At 35.5% G+C, this 17,183-nt stretch overlaps 1 protein-coding gene across 1 annotated transcript; it reads right to left on the bottom strand.

The window, feature by feature from the left end:
* Positions 1 to 10,277: 10,277 nt before the first annotated feature.
* LOC128667594 (uncharacterized) lies at positions 10,278 to 10,904 on the bottom strand. Its single transcript, XM_053738377.1, has one exon. It carries the CDS (start codon positions 10,902 to 10,904, stop codon positions 10,278 to 10,280), a length of 627 nt encoding a protein of 208 aa, XP_053594352.1.
* Between the last annotated feature and the right edge of the window lie 6,279 nt (positions 10,905 to 17,183).

Raw genomic sequence — 17,183 nt, 5'->3', positions numbered from 1 at the left:
GGTTAAATCGCGATACGTATATATCGATTGTTACATCACCAGGAGGGTTCACAATCACTTTATAACAACGCAATTCGTTTTTCTGAGAATATACGAATGCTTATGGAACTTGCATTCGTTCCAGTTCACGATGTGATTTCAACGTATGATGAACTTACTAAAAGTAAATTTTATGTTGATCATAATGATGAATTATTTTGTGTGCTCGATTATTATGAGTTCACATGGATTAGTGTATTGAAACTCAATGGAGTTGACTGTTCAAAGCTTCTATTTGCTATTGAGATTTAGAATTGTTATTTGAGCGTAGTAAACGATGGTGTAAGATCAAATAATGGGAAGTTGACATCATTCCTATAATGATTTAGTTTGTGTTAGTCATGCTAACGTTGCTAAATTCATCACTGTATTGAGATCACAGCAAGCGCTTCTTGAAATAAAGTCAATGCAATTAAATACTGGTTTGTCATTACCTAAACGGCGTCTTCGTTACTGCAATTATAATGATTGTCTCAAAAAAAATGATGGTTTTATAAGATAGCAATAATAAATTGTAGTACTTTTAAAGTATCGCTGGAGTGTTGAAAATATAAACTATTCGAAAACACTATGCTTATTATATTCCATATTTACTGATTAAGTTTAATTAATGTGCTAACGGTTATCACATTGACCGTCGATTATTGATCTTTTATTGACTTTATATTTTACTTAAATTTTTGTGTTTGTTAAAAATTAGGTTTCACACTTAAATAACCACAGACAAAAATAACCGCAACAAAATAACCGCGACAAAATGATCGATGATAAAATAACCGTTTAAGGGGATATTTGCAACAAATTAAAATGTTCAGTGTCACGATCGGAGAGAGTGAAGGCGACGGGCGAAGGTAATTATTAATTAATTATTTAGTAAAACTACCCACAATATTTATTCTATTACTCAACCAAGGAGCCTAATAGGACCGTCACGTGGCTAGTGTGGGAATGTTTCCATATTTGGCAAGTTTTCTAAATACTAAATAAGTCTATTTCGTATCGAGCGGAAGTATGGAAGATAATCCTGACCGTTGAACTGCGTGGCTTTAGGGTAGGTCAGGAATTTTAAAGCGAGAGGATATCAGGTAGGTAAATATGGGCCTTCGAAAAGTCTCTGTTCTTTTACGTCTATCTCTCTCTGTACCCGTTGACTTAGGAATGTTGGAGTAAGAAGTATAAATAAGAGAAAGAAAATTTAAGAAAAGAAAAGAATCTGTCCATTCTTTTATAAAATTATAATGTTGTTTTCACATGTATGTGCTAAAACTAAGCAAATACAATTAGAGTTACCACTCAGCTTGAGGTGGTTTACAATTTCGCTGATCATACTCTCTCACAATTCACCACTTCGAATTCATGATCGCGAAATTTTATTCTTTAATTCGCAGGGACCCTGCCCGTGGCTTAGGGATTTTATTTAGCGGAATTCAATGCACTATTCGGACTCCAAGCAACTGGGGTTCCAAGTGGATACACTCCCCTATCTGTCGAATACGAATGAGAATATTTGATTTTTAATTCGAATTCTGATCTAGGAGTCTGTATTCCTAGGCTATAGACCATCGGGCGACCGATAATCCTGGTTTGGGTGAGTCAAATCAGCCACGATTTTCTTGCAAGTTAAAATTTAGGTATTTGGCCAAGGAGTCCGATTGCTTAGGCGGTAGACCGTCACGTGGACAACAATTAAAATTTTATCACTGATTCGCGGTACTAATCGGACTGAGGTTGTTAGAACTAATCTGTAATTTTGAATCTGTATAAAGTCGGAGCGAGAACCGGCAGAGATTATTTCTGATTAGTAATTGACTCGAGATTCGACAAAGGTTAGTTCTGATTAGCGATTGACTGCCTTCGTTAGGTTCTCGGCAGTTTATATACTCTAGTTGTGATGGAAAAGATATGTTTTCTGATTTAATCGTTGGATTCAGCTCATTATTTTCGACAGAAACAAGTGACTAAGTACGCAGTTCCGGGTATAGCTTTCTGAAAATTAAAAAAGTCTAAATATGGAGATCGTATGATATCGTTTTTGTAAACATCAACGGATGAGTAAATGCTTTGATACAACAACAAATGATCACGTACATAGGCCCAAGTTTAGTCATAGCATTAGACCACACAGCGATTTCGAAATATGGAAATTAGATGATCCTAAAATTTTTATGACCGTCGAGTTAATTAGGGGCCCGGTGCACACGTTCAGGTGTCCCGCTTAGTCGCAGCTATACATATTTTTGATTACTACGCCCATACACACACATACACACTCTCTTGCAAATGTTTTATAAGTAAATGTACGCATGTAAGTGTCGATGCAAGATGAGTATACAGCTAGATGACGTAGTTGAGTTTGAGAATGGGCTCTGCCCTTTTGATGGAGAGAGAGAGAGACAGGTATTTTGTCCTATCTGTCGAACTTTGTCTATTCTTGCTCATCGTGCATGCACTTATATAGGTATCTGTGAAGGTGAGAGGATCTCGACGTAAAGATTTTGGGAGTGGCTAGTAACCTTTTCACAAAAAGAAAAAGGAATAATGTTACTTCAGAGGTTAAATCACAATTAGTATGCATCAATCATCCCACCTCTACCCCTAGAGTCGCCCAGAAGGGGTTTTGGCGCCCTCTAGGAGGCGTTGGACCGCGTACGTACCACCCTCTTCGTGGGTTCTGGGACCAGTACTCCAACCGTTAGCGGTGCCCGCATGTTTTGCACCTTGTAACATTTGGCAACTCCGTAGTTGCAGGAAGCCAATAGGTACCGCAGCGCGAGTGATACCAACTCTTCAGACTGTCTTTAAATTCTAAGGGTTACTAGCTCGTACACAACACTATCACTAGCATACAGTGATAATTACTCGGTAAAAACTGAGGGCAAGCTTATATAACTGCTGTCTTAAATCCAAGTGAGCATAATGTGGAAGAAACCCTTTTTTGGGGTAATGAGTGGAGGCTGCGACTCACCACTAATCTGCAGCATGTCCACCAATACATGGAATTGATATCATGGGGGATCCATTCCAAGTCACATTTTTTTATTAAAATTTTGTTATGTTTTTATTTTTTATAGATGTTTTCATTACCTCCTTTTTTTTTTAGTTGGCCGTGTTTTTTCTTCTAGCGTTCGGATGTACTTCTAAATTTTTATCTCTTGTTCGAAAAATTTCTCTTCCTCATTAAAAACAATTTTGTATCAAATTGTTTAGCTGTGTGACGTTATTCCCGTTGTTCCTTATTGTTATAGGATCGACCAGTTATAATCTTTATAAATTTTATAGCTTTTCTTGGAAGTTGCAGTGCAATGATCTCGGATCGCATTATCGAGATCCATCCCTCTTTTGAGGAAATCGGTGGATTTTCTGATCATTGATTGGATTTTGATCTCACTTTTTCCGTCCCTTTAGGGTCCTTAGTAGGTTTCTTCGGTGTCTAAAGATCTCCTAGTTGTCACTTACAAATTTTATTTTAAACTGTGCAGTTGAAGTAAAAAGTAGAGTTCTTCAAAAATGTATCAAATCAAAATCGAAGAAATCGCGTCGAGCGAGGGCATCGTTATCTCGGAAGACGTGGTGACATTCAATGTTACAGAAGAAAATAGTGCTCCAGGTAATCGCCTGGTGGGTGGCTTCCTCGGTGACGATCCTCGTGTGCAGGTGATTGTGCACGAGAAAATCGAGTCAGCTTTCAACGAGGAGACCGAGGCTCAGGTTGAACCTTTGGACTTGTCGACCATGGCGGTGAGAGGCTACGTGGAGCAGTATCCATCGACTTCTGCAAGTGTTCAAGAACCTATGGTTAGTTCCTATTGAAATTTAAGCAAATAAAAATGTCACATGCATACATTTTTTTTCTTTTTTTTTATTAAATTTTTCTTTCCTTTTTGGATTCTTCAATTCGAAGAGGGTAACGTTTCCGGGGAGAAGCGGCTTCGGTACTCTGGAGTGCCGACAACCCCAGAACTGTTAGAGTGGCAGAATTGGCCACCTCCAATCAAGTCGCACTGGTTGGATACCATGGAATATATTGTGAGTATTTATTTTAATGCATACATGTATATACCCACATATAATCATATAAATGTACACATACATATATTGTTATTGATTATTGTTTTAGCGACATCTTCCGACATCGGTGGTAACGGTGCCGGATGAAGCAATTCATACTCCACTATTGGTAATTGTTAAGGAGTCAGCCGAAGATGGGAGTTCTGGTGGCTCTCTTCAGTTGTCAGATTCGGAAACGAAAAGTCCCGTTGAGTTGTTGGAACAACTAGTAAGAAACCAGCCTGGGGATCCTTCCGTTTCGAGGAGTCTTGCAGCACGAGACAGAAAACCGGCAGTTCCCGTAAAGGGAAGGGGTCCACGTTCAGACAAGGGGCAACCTCGCAAAAAGAGAGTCACCAAACCAGCGGCTGTCTCCAGCAATGCTCTTAGAGTTACGAGGACGACTCCAGTGCTGAGAATGATGTTGACCCAGCCTCCAGCGATTTCCTTGAGGTTGCCGCTGTCGGGGGCTCAGGTATACCTGGGTAGTCAACCCATGTTCCGGGTTTCCTTCAAGGTAACTTTCCTGGAGGGCCACCAATTCGTGATCCCGTTCGTGGATCCTATTGTGGGGGTCTTGTCCCCGAGGACGTCACAGGAGGCTCGTTGGTTGACGGAGTGTACTTCTTGGCGTGTGATGGGCCACTTCATTCATTCAACGGTGATGTCGATGAGTATCTCCCTTCTTTGTTATTTATTTTTTTTTGTTGTATTATCCAAGATTTCTAACCCGGTGTTGTATTTTGTTGCAGGTGATAATTTGTTTGTGCCCAGCGCACTTCCAGGATTGAATGTATGGTGCTCCACTTAAGATCCAGTCAGTGTTAGAAGAGCTGCTCAGGATGGGTCGGATGACGGACGTGCTTTGCGTCTACTGCGGCCAGGGTCATCGGCCGATTTAATAATTAAGACACACACACATATATATATATATATATATATATATATATATATATATATATATATATATAATTTTTTTTCCCCTCTTCCCTTTTTTTATTATTATTATTATATAGTTTGTAAAAAAATTTTCAAATTGTTTTTTCTTTTATAAATAAGAAATGAACATTGAATTTCATTTACTTGTTTGATACTTTTCTTTAGCTATATTTATCCCGTTACCTTTCCTTTCCATTGTAGAGTAAGGAGGTCGTGATTTTTCGGTTTTTCTTTTCTTCGAGTATTCCGATTTGTTGTTGTTTTCGCCGGCGAATGAGTTGGTCGTTTTCTCGTCGCACCACGTTGGGGTTGTTGGGATCGGTCTATCTTACTTTAAAAAACCTTTTGATGGCTGATTCCTTAAATTATATACTTCTAGGTAATTATCTTGACCAAATTTAAAATCGTAAAATAGGAAAATTTGGTTGAGCGGCCTAGAAATGGTGGCAAAAAGAAAAAGAGAATATTGTTTCTGATGTTGTTCTTTTAAATAACGTTGTAGTGGTCTTATATGTCATTATTGGCTTGGTTGAGTAGAGGTATCTCTTTCCATTTCGGGTGCCAAATGGTCTCTCTTCTCTGTTCTTGAAGGAAACTTTCTGTTTTGGGAAGAGGAGGAACGTTAAAGTAAGCACGCTTACTCCAAGTGGCACCTCTGATTATCTCTTCGTTTGTTGTTGGGCCTTGCTGTTATGGCTGCTTGTGACGTGATACGCAGCAAAGGTGTCGCATCAGCTACAGAGCCTGTAGGTGCGCGAGTTCATCGTCTCAGGTGTCTGTCTTCGTAGATCTTTTGCTTCTAGGGGGCTTCCGAAGGTGGTGGAGGGTGAAAAGAAACGTTCCCTAAGTCGTAAGTATTCTGGAAGTTCATGATGGACACCGATAATTGTCTGCGCTTGTGTAGTCTCATCTTATAACTAATTGTATTTATCATTTCATATTTGTATAGCTTTAAATAAAACGATGCGAAAAAATAAAAAAATATTAAAAATTAGTAATACTTATTATGTAAAGATGCCTTATTTATACGTATATATTGGTTATTATAGATTATGTATGTAAAAGGAAAGTTACTTGATAAACAAATATATACATTAGACTGATTAAAAAAAATCAACTATGTTTTTTTTTTTTTTTTTTTCAAAAACGGTATCTAGAATGTTGTTCGAGATGACGAAAAAAAAATACTGTCAAACTTTGAGCTCTTAATATTAATATTAACAACTGCCTCATCGCAATTTTCTATTATCCAATTAAATAACATGGGCTAAATTTTTTTTAAACTTTGGAACTTTATAACTCATCAGCAGATCAATTCATTGAAAAGACCAAAAAATAACTTTGTAGGAAATTCTATGTTCTACAAAGAAGATCTCCTATCAATTTTGGATAAATCTATTTTTTCAAAAATTATTCGAAGTTAAAGATCAATTTACAGTAAAAGCCAATATTTTTTTACTTTTTCAGCGAAACTATTAGACTTATCATAAAATATTATAGAAACGTTTTTGTAGATATTTTTATTCTTTATAAATTATCTCTTTTCAAATATTTAAATTTCCTGAAGACTCTTGAATTATTTATGTTTTACTGTCAAATATTCTCGAAAATCGTGTTTCGGTCATTTCAATTGTTCATAAAATCGAAAATATTGATTTTTTTATACTGAATTTTATTAATCAGTGATTATAATTTTACAAAAAAAATTGCTTATTTCAGTCATAAATATCTATTAGTATTATTAATTTTTTTGTCATTAAAAAGTTTTTATTGTTCGAATAAGTAATAATAATTATAAAAATTGAACGAACAATCAACGATAATAATTCATTTGAAGTATAAAATTATACTCTACGAAAGAAAAGCATTTGAAGTATTGTTATTTTGAAGTATTTTAATATATGTAATTTTTAATAAATAATAGTATATTGTGTGACGAGGGATGAAACAAGACGATTTCAGACTAGGACGAGATTAGCTGTTTGAGCCGCAGGCGAGGACTGACATCACCCGCAATCTGAAATCGTGTTTTATCCTGTCAGACTATATTTTTCATGATTACCTGCATTGGAACTTCAAGATTCATTTTCAGCAGACAGTAAGAATCAAGTTAATTTCAAGCAGATGATGCGGAGAACTGTTAGAATATGAGAAATATATGATTTACAGTCACTTATAAAATAGTAAACAATAAAAAATATCATTTTCACTGACTTTTTAGTAATTTTATTTGGTTTATTAAAAATGTTACTAAAAAAATAAACTGAGCAAACTGAAATTACAAGTTAACAAGTGAGAGTAATAAGGCTGCGAATGAACATTCAATATAACTGACAACGGGCAGAAACAATTGTGTTTCTTCCCAAGAGGAGAAACACAATTGTTTTTGCTCGCTGTATGGAGGTATTTTTGAATTACGAACTTGCTAGCAGTTGTATGCAGCATCAGTTCGAAATAAGCTTGTTTCGAGGAGCTGTTGAGACACTGAAACTTCAAGTTTCGATGCTGGCATCATAAAATAGTATATTACACACCTAAGGCATTAAAGTAAGAAATGTCTCAGATCGGAATGTAATAGTTGGCCGAGGGGAAGCAGAGATCAACAAACATGTGATAAAAAAAAATTAATGTAACGGGACGGTTAAGCCCAGCTCCGTTTGATGGGAGGCTAATACCACACCCTTCTGAGCACACTCACGCGGCGTAATCCTATTCGTGTATACTGACTCCACCATATATTATAAAAGCGAAATGTGAACATGAGCTCACATTAGCTCACCCTTTAATCACGCAATGCAAGTGGGTGCCTTACCAACAGCCATCACGAGACCGACCTTACTTGGACCCAAACACTCCTCCAATACGGGAAGTAGAGAGACTCTGATTGAAGTGGGGCTTGAAATGGGTCCCCCAGGGTACCAAATTTCAGCTCTGGTGAACCGGTTGCGTAGGATTGGTGAGACGCAACTTCTCCCCATGTACTCATACGGGTTTTCTCCAACTATTGTGAACGGGCTTTAATGGGCCTCTGTCCACCTGGTATTTTAGACAAGCAGCATGGGCTGACCTGACTTACCGCATAGGTACCTCTTAGCTTTCCTCAAGCTCCACACTTACGCAAATAGAGTAACTGTCTTTACTGGTGGTTACCCTGGTACTGGTTCCAGAACCTACGAAGAGGGGGGTACGTACTTAGTCTAACGCTCCCTAGAGGGCGCCACAACCTCTTCTGGGACAAACATGTAATCTGGGGCTTTCTTATTTACTTCCCAAAGTGTGTATACTATTTTCCTCCTCGACGGAGACAGAAAGCGGCAGCTTCGGGTTGCACAGCGGGATAAAAGTTGCACTTTTTGCTCGGAGGTAAAAAAAAACTTTTATACTTAAAAAAGAAATAATAATAATTTTAAAAGACTTTCGTAGAGTATAATTTTAAAGTTCAAATTAATTATTATCATTGATTTTTTCGTTCAATTTTGAGAATTATAATTGCTTAACGTTGGTTGGGTGGAAACCTTCTGCCATAGTGTGCCTATTCAGAATGGGAACGGTGCTTGTCGTTGATTGATAATCCAATGCCGTAAGAGAATAGCGTTGGTTAGTGAACATCGGAACTTATTGTTTAGGAGTCCACAAGTATGGCACTTTACCAAAGGTTTGGAGTCGCTGAGTTTAGGGCACCTTTCTTCTTCTTCCAAATTTATTATTTCTCGATTCAATATTTCTTGTGAGTAGGTAGCTTTATTACTCCTCTTGGTGTAAATTGCACGGGTGGTAGCAGAGTATTTCCTTATTATTTTTGGTGCTTAGCAGAGTGGAGTATATCCGTCTGTCCAATTGATGCCGTGGTGATGAGTAGTGACCCAATTGTTTCTTTTACGAACATCAGGAGTCAGTTGATTTTGGGGGAATGGCTGTTTTACGATCCAATGTCCTATCACTTCGTCGTTGACTGTTACTAATGCGATTTCTTTTGGTATACATTTTTCTCGGTTATCCCCAAATCTTTGTAAATCTATCACTATGTCCATAACTTTAGTAGCGAGATAACCTTCACTTAGCTAAATCAAAGTTTAAAATTCGATTTTCATATCTTTAACAAGCTTGGCGTGATTGTCTATCTCGTCTCCAAGTTTACACGTTTTGTAGTCTGTCTTAGAGTCGGTTGATGGTACTTTTTTGTTGTTGCAGCAGTGAAGTAGCCTGTTAGTTTGAGATCTTGTTAAGTAACCTAGATAGCTCAAGATGATTATAACTATTGATAGTATTCCAAAAAGGATGTGATTAGAGTGTTCGTTGTGCTGATATTCCTAGGTTTTCATTTTATAAAGATTCTGTTCTATTAATGCTAGGGTTGAATTGGAACTTGAATATCCGTGAGAATTAGTAGGCGATGATTGTTGAAAAGAGTTATTTTTGGTAATATATAAGGGTTCGTATTTAACTATTTCGGGCTATAGTTGCGTTATGTTAAGGGGTATATTCGGTCTCTATTGAAACATGTAACGTTGCTTAGAGTTGTAGTAACCAACAAGATTGCGATTGTCGACTTTTATTGTGTATCCAGGCTTGATGTTCAGTACTCCAGCACCAGAGATTTTTACATACTCTGTTGAGATCCCTCTTCACATAGCCTGCAGTAGTTTAATATTGAACACTAAATACAACTATCCATTTCCGTTTTTCAACGGTTTCCAGTAATCCAGATGGTCCTTGTTTATTCTGATAGTAGTATAGGACATAACTGGGGAGGCATGTCTAGCCCCCACCCTGCGGCTCCTGGTGCCGGCCCTAGGGGGTTTTCCTGTGGAGGACGGGTGAGGGAGGAAGGGGCCCCGTGACGTCAGAGGGAATTCCCTTTGTCGGTGAGGGGGCCCAAATGACTTATCGAAATATTTGACGAAATGGGCTCAGAAGATTGTGTGCAATAGATTGAAGGTGTCAAAATTAATAATATGGGCATAGAAAATTTTAATTGACTGCAGATGTGCAGGATTTAGGTGAGAGTCAAAAAAGCAGGGTATTATGGACCTCTGGTATAAAAGTATTTTGACGAGATATGCCGCAGATAATTTTAATTGAATGCAAGTGAGATGATTCCGGGAGGATATTCATCGGGTAGAAAATATGCTGGTTCTCTTAAAGATAGTATTAGGACCAATTATGCCACCATGATCTGATAAATAATTGATATAACATGACTTTCTGGAATAAGTGTTGAACAATTTATCTTAAAAAGAGATTATAGCATTTCATTTGTCATCACGAGTAAAGCTAGGTGATATTTTCCATTGATTTTTCTGCTCGCAATCCAGAGCCACCACGCATTCCCCAAAACCCTTATTACCACGAGCTAACAAAATTTTACCCCGATGTTTTTCAACAATGCCGTCGACTGACCAAAATTGTACAAACAGATTACCAAGTGGCTTAATGTATTTGTTCTTTAGAAATTCACATTCTGTCATTGTGCTCGCCTCACTAACGTACTTCTTTTGCATGAGCATTATTACAAATTCAAATGGATATTCTCTCAAAGATTCTATCACTTGGTTCACTATATCAACAAAGATCATTCTCAAATATACGAGATCATGATGTATTGCAAAAACATTCTCGAAGCTACGTACTCGAAAGTCAAATACTCGTACACCTGCTTTTAATTGTTCAGTTATGTTCAATTGTTGTATTTGAGCTGCCAGTATGAAAGTTTTAAGTGTGGCGGAATTATGAGTACTAATCATTGCAAGCGTATTTATTTTTCGTGTCCCTGTAAAATCCGTAAGAAAGTAACTATGATCCCGGAAAGGCGAAGAATATGCTGCAGACAAAGACACTAATGGTGTCATTGATGATACAAACACAAATATTATTTTCATTATAGTATAATAATATACACTATTACTCTTTAGTTATAGTATACTATAACCTGTCGTGACGAACCAATTTTGGAATCTACCAAACTCGAGGTATAACATAAATGACAATCCGGTATAAGCGAGTAGAGGGGGAAAATTCAAGTTTTTTTCCATCTTCATTTAATTACTTATGTACATTCCCCTAATCGCGTCAATAATGAAGGTGATGAAATTATTAGAGAATTTGAAAACGTGGCTTCTCTAAATCATTTATATTTACTTGAAGATTTTGATGAAAGTTTATTTGACGATATGTAGTAGATTTCTATCATTATTATTTTTATTAGTATAATATATTTTCATGACTACTGTAGAGCACAGATGGAGAGCCCTGCCCTCTCTCCTAGTGTCTGGCGCCAGGGGTTCAGGTGAAAGGTGTCTTGAGAAAAAGAATTTGGCGGTGGGGTGTGGGAATCGGGCGTCTGGAGAAAGGTGTTGGCGGTGGGGTGTGTACGTGGGGGTCTGATGGGTTGGTTGATCTGCTGTGATTTGGGTAAGTGATTATGTAGGCTGATTTCTGATGATTTGGATATGAGTTTTTTGATGATGATTTTGTGAGGTAATTGATGTAACGGTAGGTGATTGGAGTGGGTGATTTTCCTATGGAAGCTGGGATCTGTTTAAAAGATAATGGGATGGGTTGTCAAATAAAAGATTTACTGTTATATTATTTCTTATTTATTTAGATATTTTTTCTCATTCGATTCTACATAGTTATAAGAACCAATTTTTCTTATAAAATTTCTTTATCTAATTGTATATTAAGTCATTGTGTAGGTCATAACTGTATTATCGATAATATTTTAATGAATAGTGTCTTTTTCTACTATACTGTTGTCGTAGTGATACTGTACGTAAGGAAATAATTGTTTGTACTCTATTTGAGTCATAATTCTTTGTATGAATTCTTCATGGAAATATAATAGTTCCCAGAAAAATGTGAGGCTGAGGTCTTCGATGTTTGGATTTGTTGAAGTTGAACGTTGGTTGTATTTGTATAACTCAGGAAAATGTGTTTAAAGATACATCATTACCGTTGCAGTGTCGGGGATGTCAATAGAATTTTGTAATAAATTGTCTAGGATGAATTTTGAGACATTCTTTTCAGAGTCGTTCATGTATTTTTGAATAGATAGTACTTTTAAGTAATTTAGCGAGTAGTTGATCCTTTGGTAGTTTGATTTTAGTGTGTGAACCGAAGAGCTGAGTAGAAAAATCCATGTTCTTAGATGTATTAATGTGATGCAACGCTCTCCTTTGAATTGGGAGAATGTAATTTTTACGTCTTGACACTCTATTATCTTGTATTTGTTACGATAACCTGCTGACTTTACCTCATCAAAGTAATCGGTTATTTTATCAATTGAACCACATATTTTCGCCCATTCACTTGCATTTAATCGTATTTCATTTTTTGGATATGCGTTAATTATCTTAACTATTGGTTTGAAATTTTTTTCACTATAATTCAATCCACAACACAATTTCTTTGTCTCCGATTTATTAAATGGAATTACATTGGATAGGTGAAGAAAATCTGAGAAGACCATAATTTTGATCTCAACGGTATTTAATTACGATTTTTACTGAGTAATTATTTGCAAAGAATCATCATGAAAGAGAAAATATAGAAAAGTAAAAGAGAAGGAGTAAAATCAAATCGTCATTAGGTAAGAGACTATTCGAAAAAATAACGGGAAGAGAGAAGTGGTGGGGGAGTAAAGTGACTTTTAAACTAAAGTTATTTCTTATCCCTTACATTTTACTTCTCTTGATTGAAGCAAAATTACTTTTTCTACGTTTTAATTTTATGAGTTTAATGTTTCCGATTTTTTCGGATATATGATGGAGGCTCTTAACGAATTTGGAATAAGTGATGAGTTCGAGCAAGAATTAATTGCATTATTCGATTTAAATGGCAAATTATCAAATTTTTATCCAAACATGCTTAAGAGAGATTTAGAAGCTAAGTTCACAATTATTTATTAATTGCACATTAATATTCTTTGTGATTAATTGATCGTTTTTTTCAAAAGGCAATGAACAACGAGGTGGAAAAGTTGAGGGAATGAACGAAGATGGTGATAATCTAAATTTGGAGGAACAGAATAATAATAATGAAGCAATTGAGGAAGTCCAAAATATTGTCAACGACAACTATTATAATAATCAGGCCCTTATTCAAATTTCAAATGGAATAGAACGTTTGAAAAGGTACGGAGTGAACATTCACGTTATGAGTTTTTGTATCTGAGCTATACCAACAGAATCTAATGCTGTCGATTGGACGTTGAGAGCATTTCGTGAAGTGTATGATGAAATCGAAGAAGCAGGAGGAGCTGGTCACAATCTGTTCTGTTCGAGTTTTGCATTCAAGAGGGCTTAACGCCAAAAATATTTATCAGACTATGAGGCCTATTCGAGATTGTGATTTCAATGATTTATCATATCGCGAGATCAAAATCTCTAATGGTATAAAATTAGATGGCTTTAGAGAAGGCCCAAATGGTAAAAAGTATGCGTACCAATTCCACGGTTATTTTTGGCATGAATGTCCCAGTTGCTTCAAAATAAACCGTGATAATACTCAGTTTAAAGAAAAATTCAACAATAAAAAATCTAATACCCTTAACGCACGTTATGAATTGACTTAATTTCAGAGTAAGAAAATTACAGTAATTCAAAATTCATATCTGTTAGCCCGTTGAACCCTCGCGATGCCTTTTTTGGTGGTCAGGCTGGTAACGTGAAAACGTATTATGACGTTAAAAAAATATTCATGGTGAAGATATTGAACAGATTCACTATGTTGATGTGTGTTCTTTATATCCATGGGTTTTGAAAAATGGTATTTTTCCCGTAGGACACCCAAAAGTTTATGTAGGTCTAGATTGTCAAACTATCGCCCCTAATAACAACATTAGCAATGTCGAAGGTTTAATTAAAAGTAGAGTCTTACCATCAAGACATTTATATCATCCTGTTTTGCCAGTACGTTTGCATGATAAGTTTTTTTTCCATTATGTATGACTTGTTGAGAGAATCAATTACAATCAGACTGTCCTCATGAAAATGAAATAGAGCGCGAGTTTTACGGTACATGGGTAACATGCGAACTTCGGAAAGCTGTAGATTCCGGCTATATAATTAAAGAAATTGAGGAAATTTGGGACTATCAAGTAGTAAAATATGGCCGAAACGATCAAAATAGCACCGGATTATTTGTCGAATACATAAATACATTTTTAAAAATAAAACAGGAGGCATCGAGATGGCCAAATCACTGTATTGATGAAAAATCCAAACAAGACTATATATTTCAGTACGAACAGAGGGAAGGTATAAGGTTAGACCACGATAAAATTGGAGAAATCCCTGGTTTAAGATCGTTCGCTAAATTATTTCTCAATTCATTTTGGGGAAAATTCAGCCAGCGTGAAAATTTGAGAAAAAAAGCAATCGTAAAATCTTATGAAGAATTTTGTAGTATAGTTTTAAACCCAGACGTAGTGGTTAAGGAATTCGTACCCATTAATCAAGATACTATCTTTATTAATTGGGAAAATAATTCAAACAGTTATATTCCTTCAAATCGTACGAATGTAGTCATTGCAGCTTTTACTACTGCACAGGCGCGTCTTAAGCTATATACTTACTTAGAAGATCTCGGTGAACAAGTTCTATGCTATGATACTGATTCAGTAATTGATGTAACTGATAATAAAAGAAACAGTCTTAGAAACAGGAGATTTTCTTGGTGATCTCACTAACGAGTTAGAAAAAAATTATGGCAAAGAAGCATATATTACATCTTTTGTATCCAGTGGACCCAAATTTTATGCGCATCTAGTGAAGGACTATAAGAAGGGTAAAACAGTAGAATGTTGTAAATTGAAAGGTTTAAATTGAATGTATCAACTTCTACATTAGTTAATTATAATTCAATAGGTTCTTTTATCGTTGAAAAAAAACGGCATTTGATGTATCATTTTCAAGTATCCGTAGAGACCAATATCATCAGGTCTTAACAAAAACCGAAGATAAAAAAAAGATACAAGTTACAGGCCCTAAGAGACGTAGAGTAGGAGAATCAAGTACTCTTCTATATGGATACAAGAGAGCTAAGAGAAATTAATCAAGAATTATAAATTTCTGTAAAGATTTCTCAGAAATAAATTATTTTTGCAAATTTGTTAGACAAGAAAAAATTTTTAGAAAAAACTTTTTGTAAATTTTACAAATAACAAAATTTTTTTGGTAATATTTAGAAATAAGAATTTTTGTTTTGTGAAGTACAAGTTTTTTTGTGTAAAGTACAGAAAAAATTGTATTTATTTTTTGTGAAGTACAGAAAAGATTGTATTTATTTTGTGTGAAGTACAGAAAAAATTGTATTTATTTTTTGTAAAGTACAAAATTTTTTCTGTAAAACTTTTATTGTATTTTTATCAACAAAAATTTTTAATAAACTAGAAAAAATAAAATCTTGTATCTTTAACATTTAATTAAAGTGTTTTTTTCAGCAATACTTTCTTTTTCGAGTATCATATTGTCTAACTGTTTTTTTATAACATTCTCGTTACATTTTTCATCATTAACTTTTTGGTGGAGCACAAGCTAAAAGGCCTGACACCTTCAATCGAATCCTCAGTCTTCGTTTTATATTGCACTTCTCTTTTACAACTAAAATTGTATTTGGAGAGTTCTAAGTGTAGGCTCCGCAAGATGTGTAGAAAATACTCAATTTTGGTCACATCAGCTAGAATTATTATATATAAATATAAGTGGTTGTACTATTATATGATATTCATTCATGTATATGGGGCATTCCACGCCAAAACGGACAGCTTAAAAAATTTTAATTTTAGATTTGCTCAATTTTTTTTAATTTTTTTGTACCCATCTAAAAACTCTTTTTCCGAAATGTTGAAATTTTTTTGATCACCGATTTAAAAGATTTCGAATTTTAAAGAAAACCGCTCTTTTTATGGTTTTTCATTGATAACTTTTTAGGGAATAGTTTAAATCAAAATACTCACTGAATAAAAAACTATCATTTTCCCATGTACTTTTGGAAAAAAAATACAAAAAAATTATTTCAAGTGTTTTAATACGTGTTTTTTCATGTTTTAAATTTAAATTGCATTTTTTAAAGTGAATGCATATTTTGATTTTCTTTAAAATTTTTTACATTAAACTACTACTCAAACCACAACTTTTTAGGCCGGTCTTCGATTTTTAAAAATTAAAAGAAAATTTGTTTTTCTCTATTTTATCAAATTTTAACACTGGTTTCTCTCTTTCAACGTATTTTGAAAAACCTCATGTATATTTTTTATTATAACAAGCATAGGAAATTGTTAATAATCAAAAAAGACTAATGATTATTTTCAATGCAACTTCCTGCACTAATAGAAGGTGTCACGGCTGCTACATTCAAAAATTTTTAATTTTGTTTTTCTCTCTCTTCCAAAATAAGTACACACTAAAACCTCCTGTACGTAAAGCTTTTTATGTATAACACCAACTTACTGACGCCAGAAGTCGTACCGGACAAATATACCTACCTGAGCGTTGTCAACGCTTTACAATTAAGTCGTATTGTACTAATGGACCACGCGTATTATATATTTCTCTTTCTGGAAATTTCATCATTTTTATTTAACGTACTTTTAAAATTTATGTATCCGTTCCCATTTAACTAATCTAAGCATAGAAGCGGTAGTCTTCTTTGATTTTTCATCCTAAACCTATAGACCACCCAACTCATGCGCACCTGCATGTGATTCTTGGAAATTAGAGAAAGCTAATGGAAACCTCCAAATTTATGGTTTCCTACACGAGCATGCTCAGCGACAAAGTGGCGCCAGGTCATCAGCCTACTTTAATAGTCAAAATCTGTTTCCCAGGGATCACACGTGTGCATGGGCCTAGAACTTTCGGGCGAGTCCGAGTCCTCTCGTATGGGAAACTGGTTACCACCACTTTTCATATGCGAGGATCATATAAAAAGACCATGGACTTTAGCTCATCAGTTCTTTTGGGAATCAAACTCTGAACCTCACCGAACTCCGGACACTTGACAGTGTTCGTGGCTAGAGGATTGATATCCCGATTGAGCATTCGGTCACGTGAGCCCAGATCATTGGATCGGTCCTTGATCGTCGTAAGCACTCGTATAATCGGTATATTATTTTCTACTAACTTCAGAAGCATAATCAACGCGATATTAGCGTATAG

This window comes from Microplitis demolitor, chromosome 1 (assembly GCF_026212275.2).
Source record: "Microplitis demolitor isolate Queensland-Clemson2020A chromosome 1, iyMicDemo2.1a, whole genome shotgun sequence".
Taxonomy (NCBI): Eukaryota; Metazoa; Arthropoda; class Insecta; order Hymenoptera; family Braconidae; genus Microplitis; species Microplitis demolitor.
This window is presented reverse-complemented; position numbering and strand designations above follow the sequence as displayed.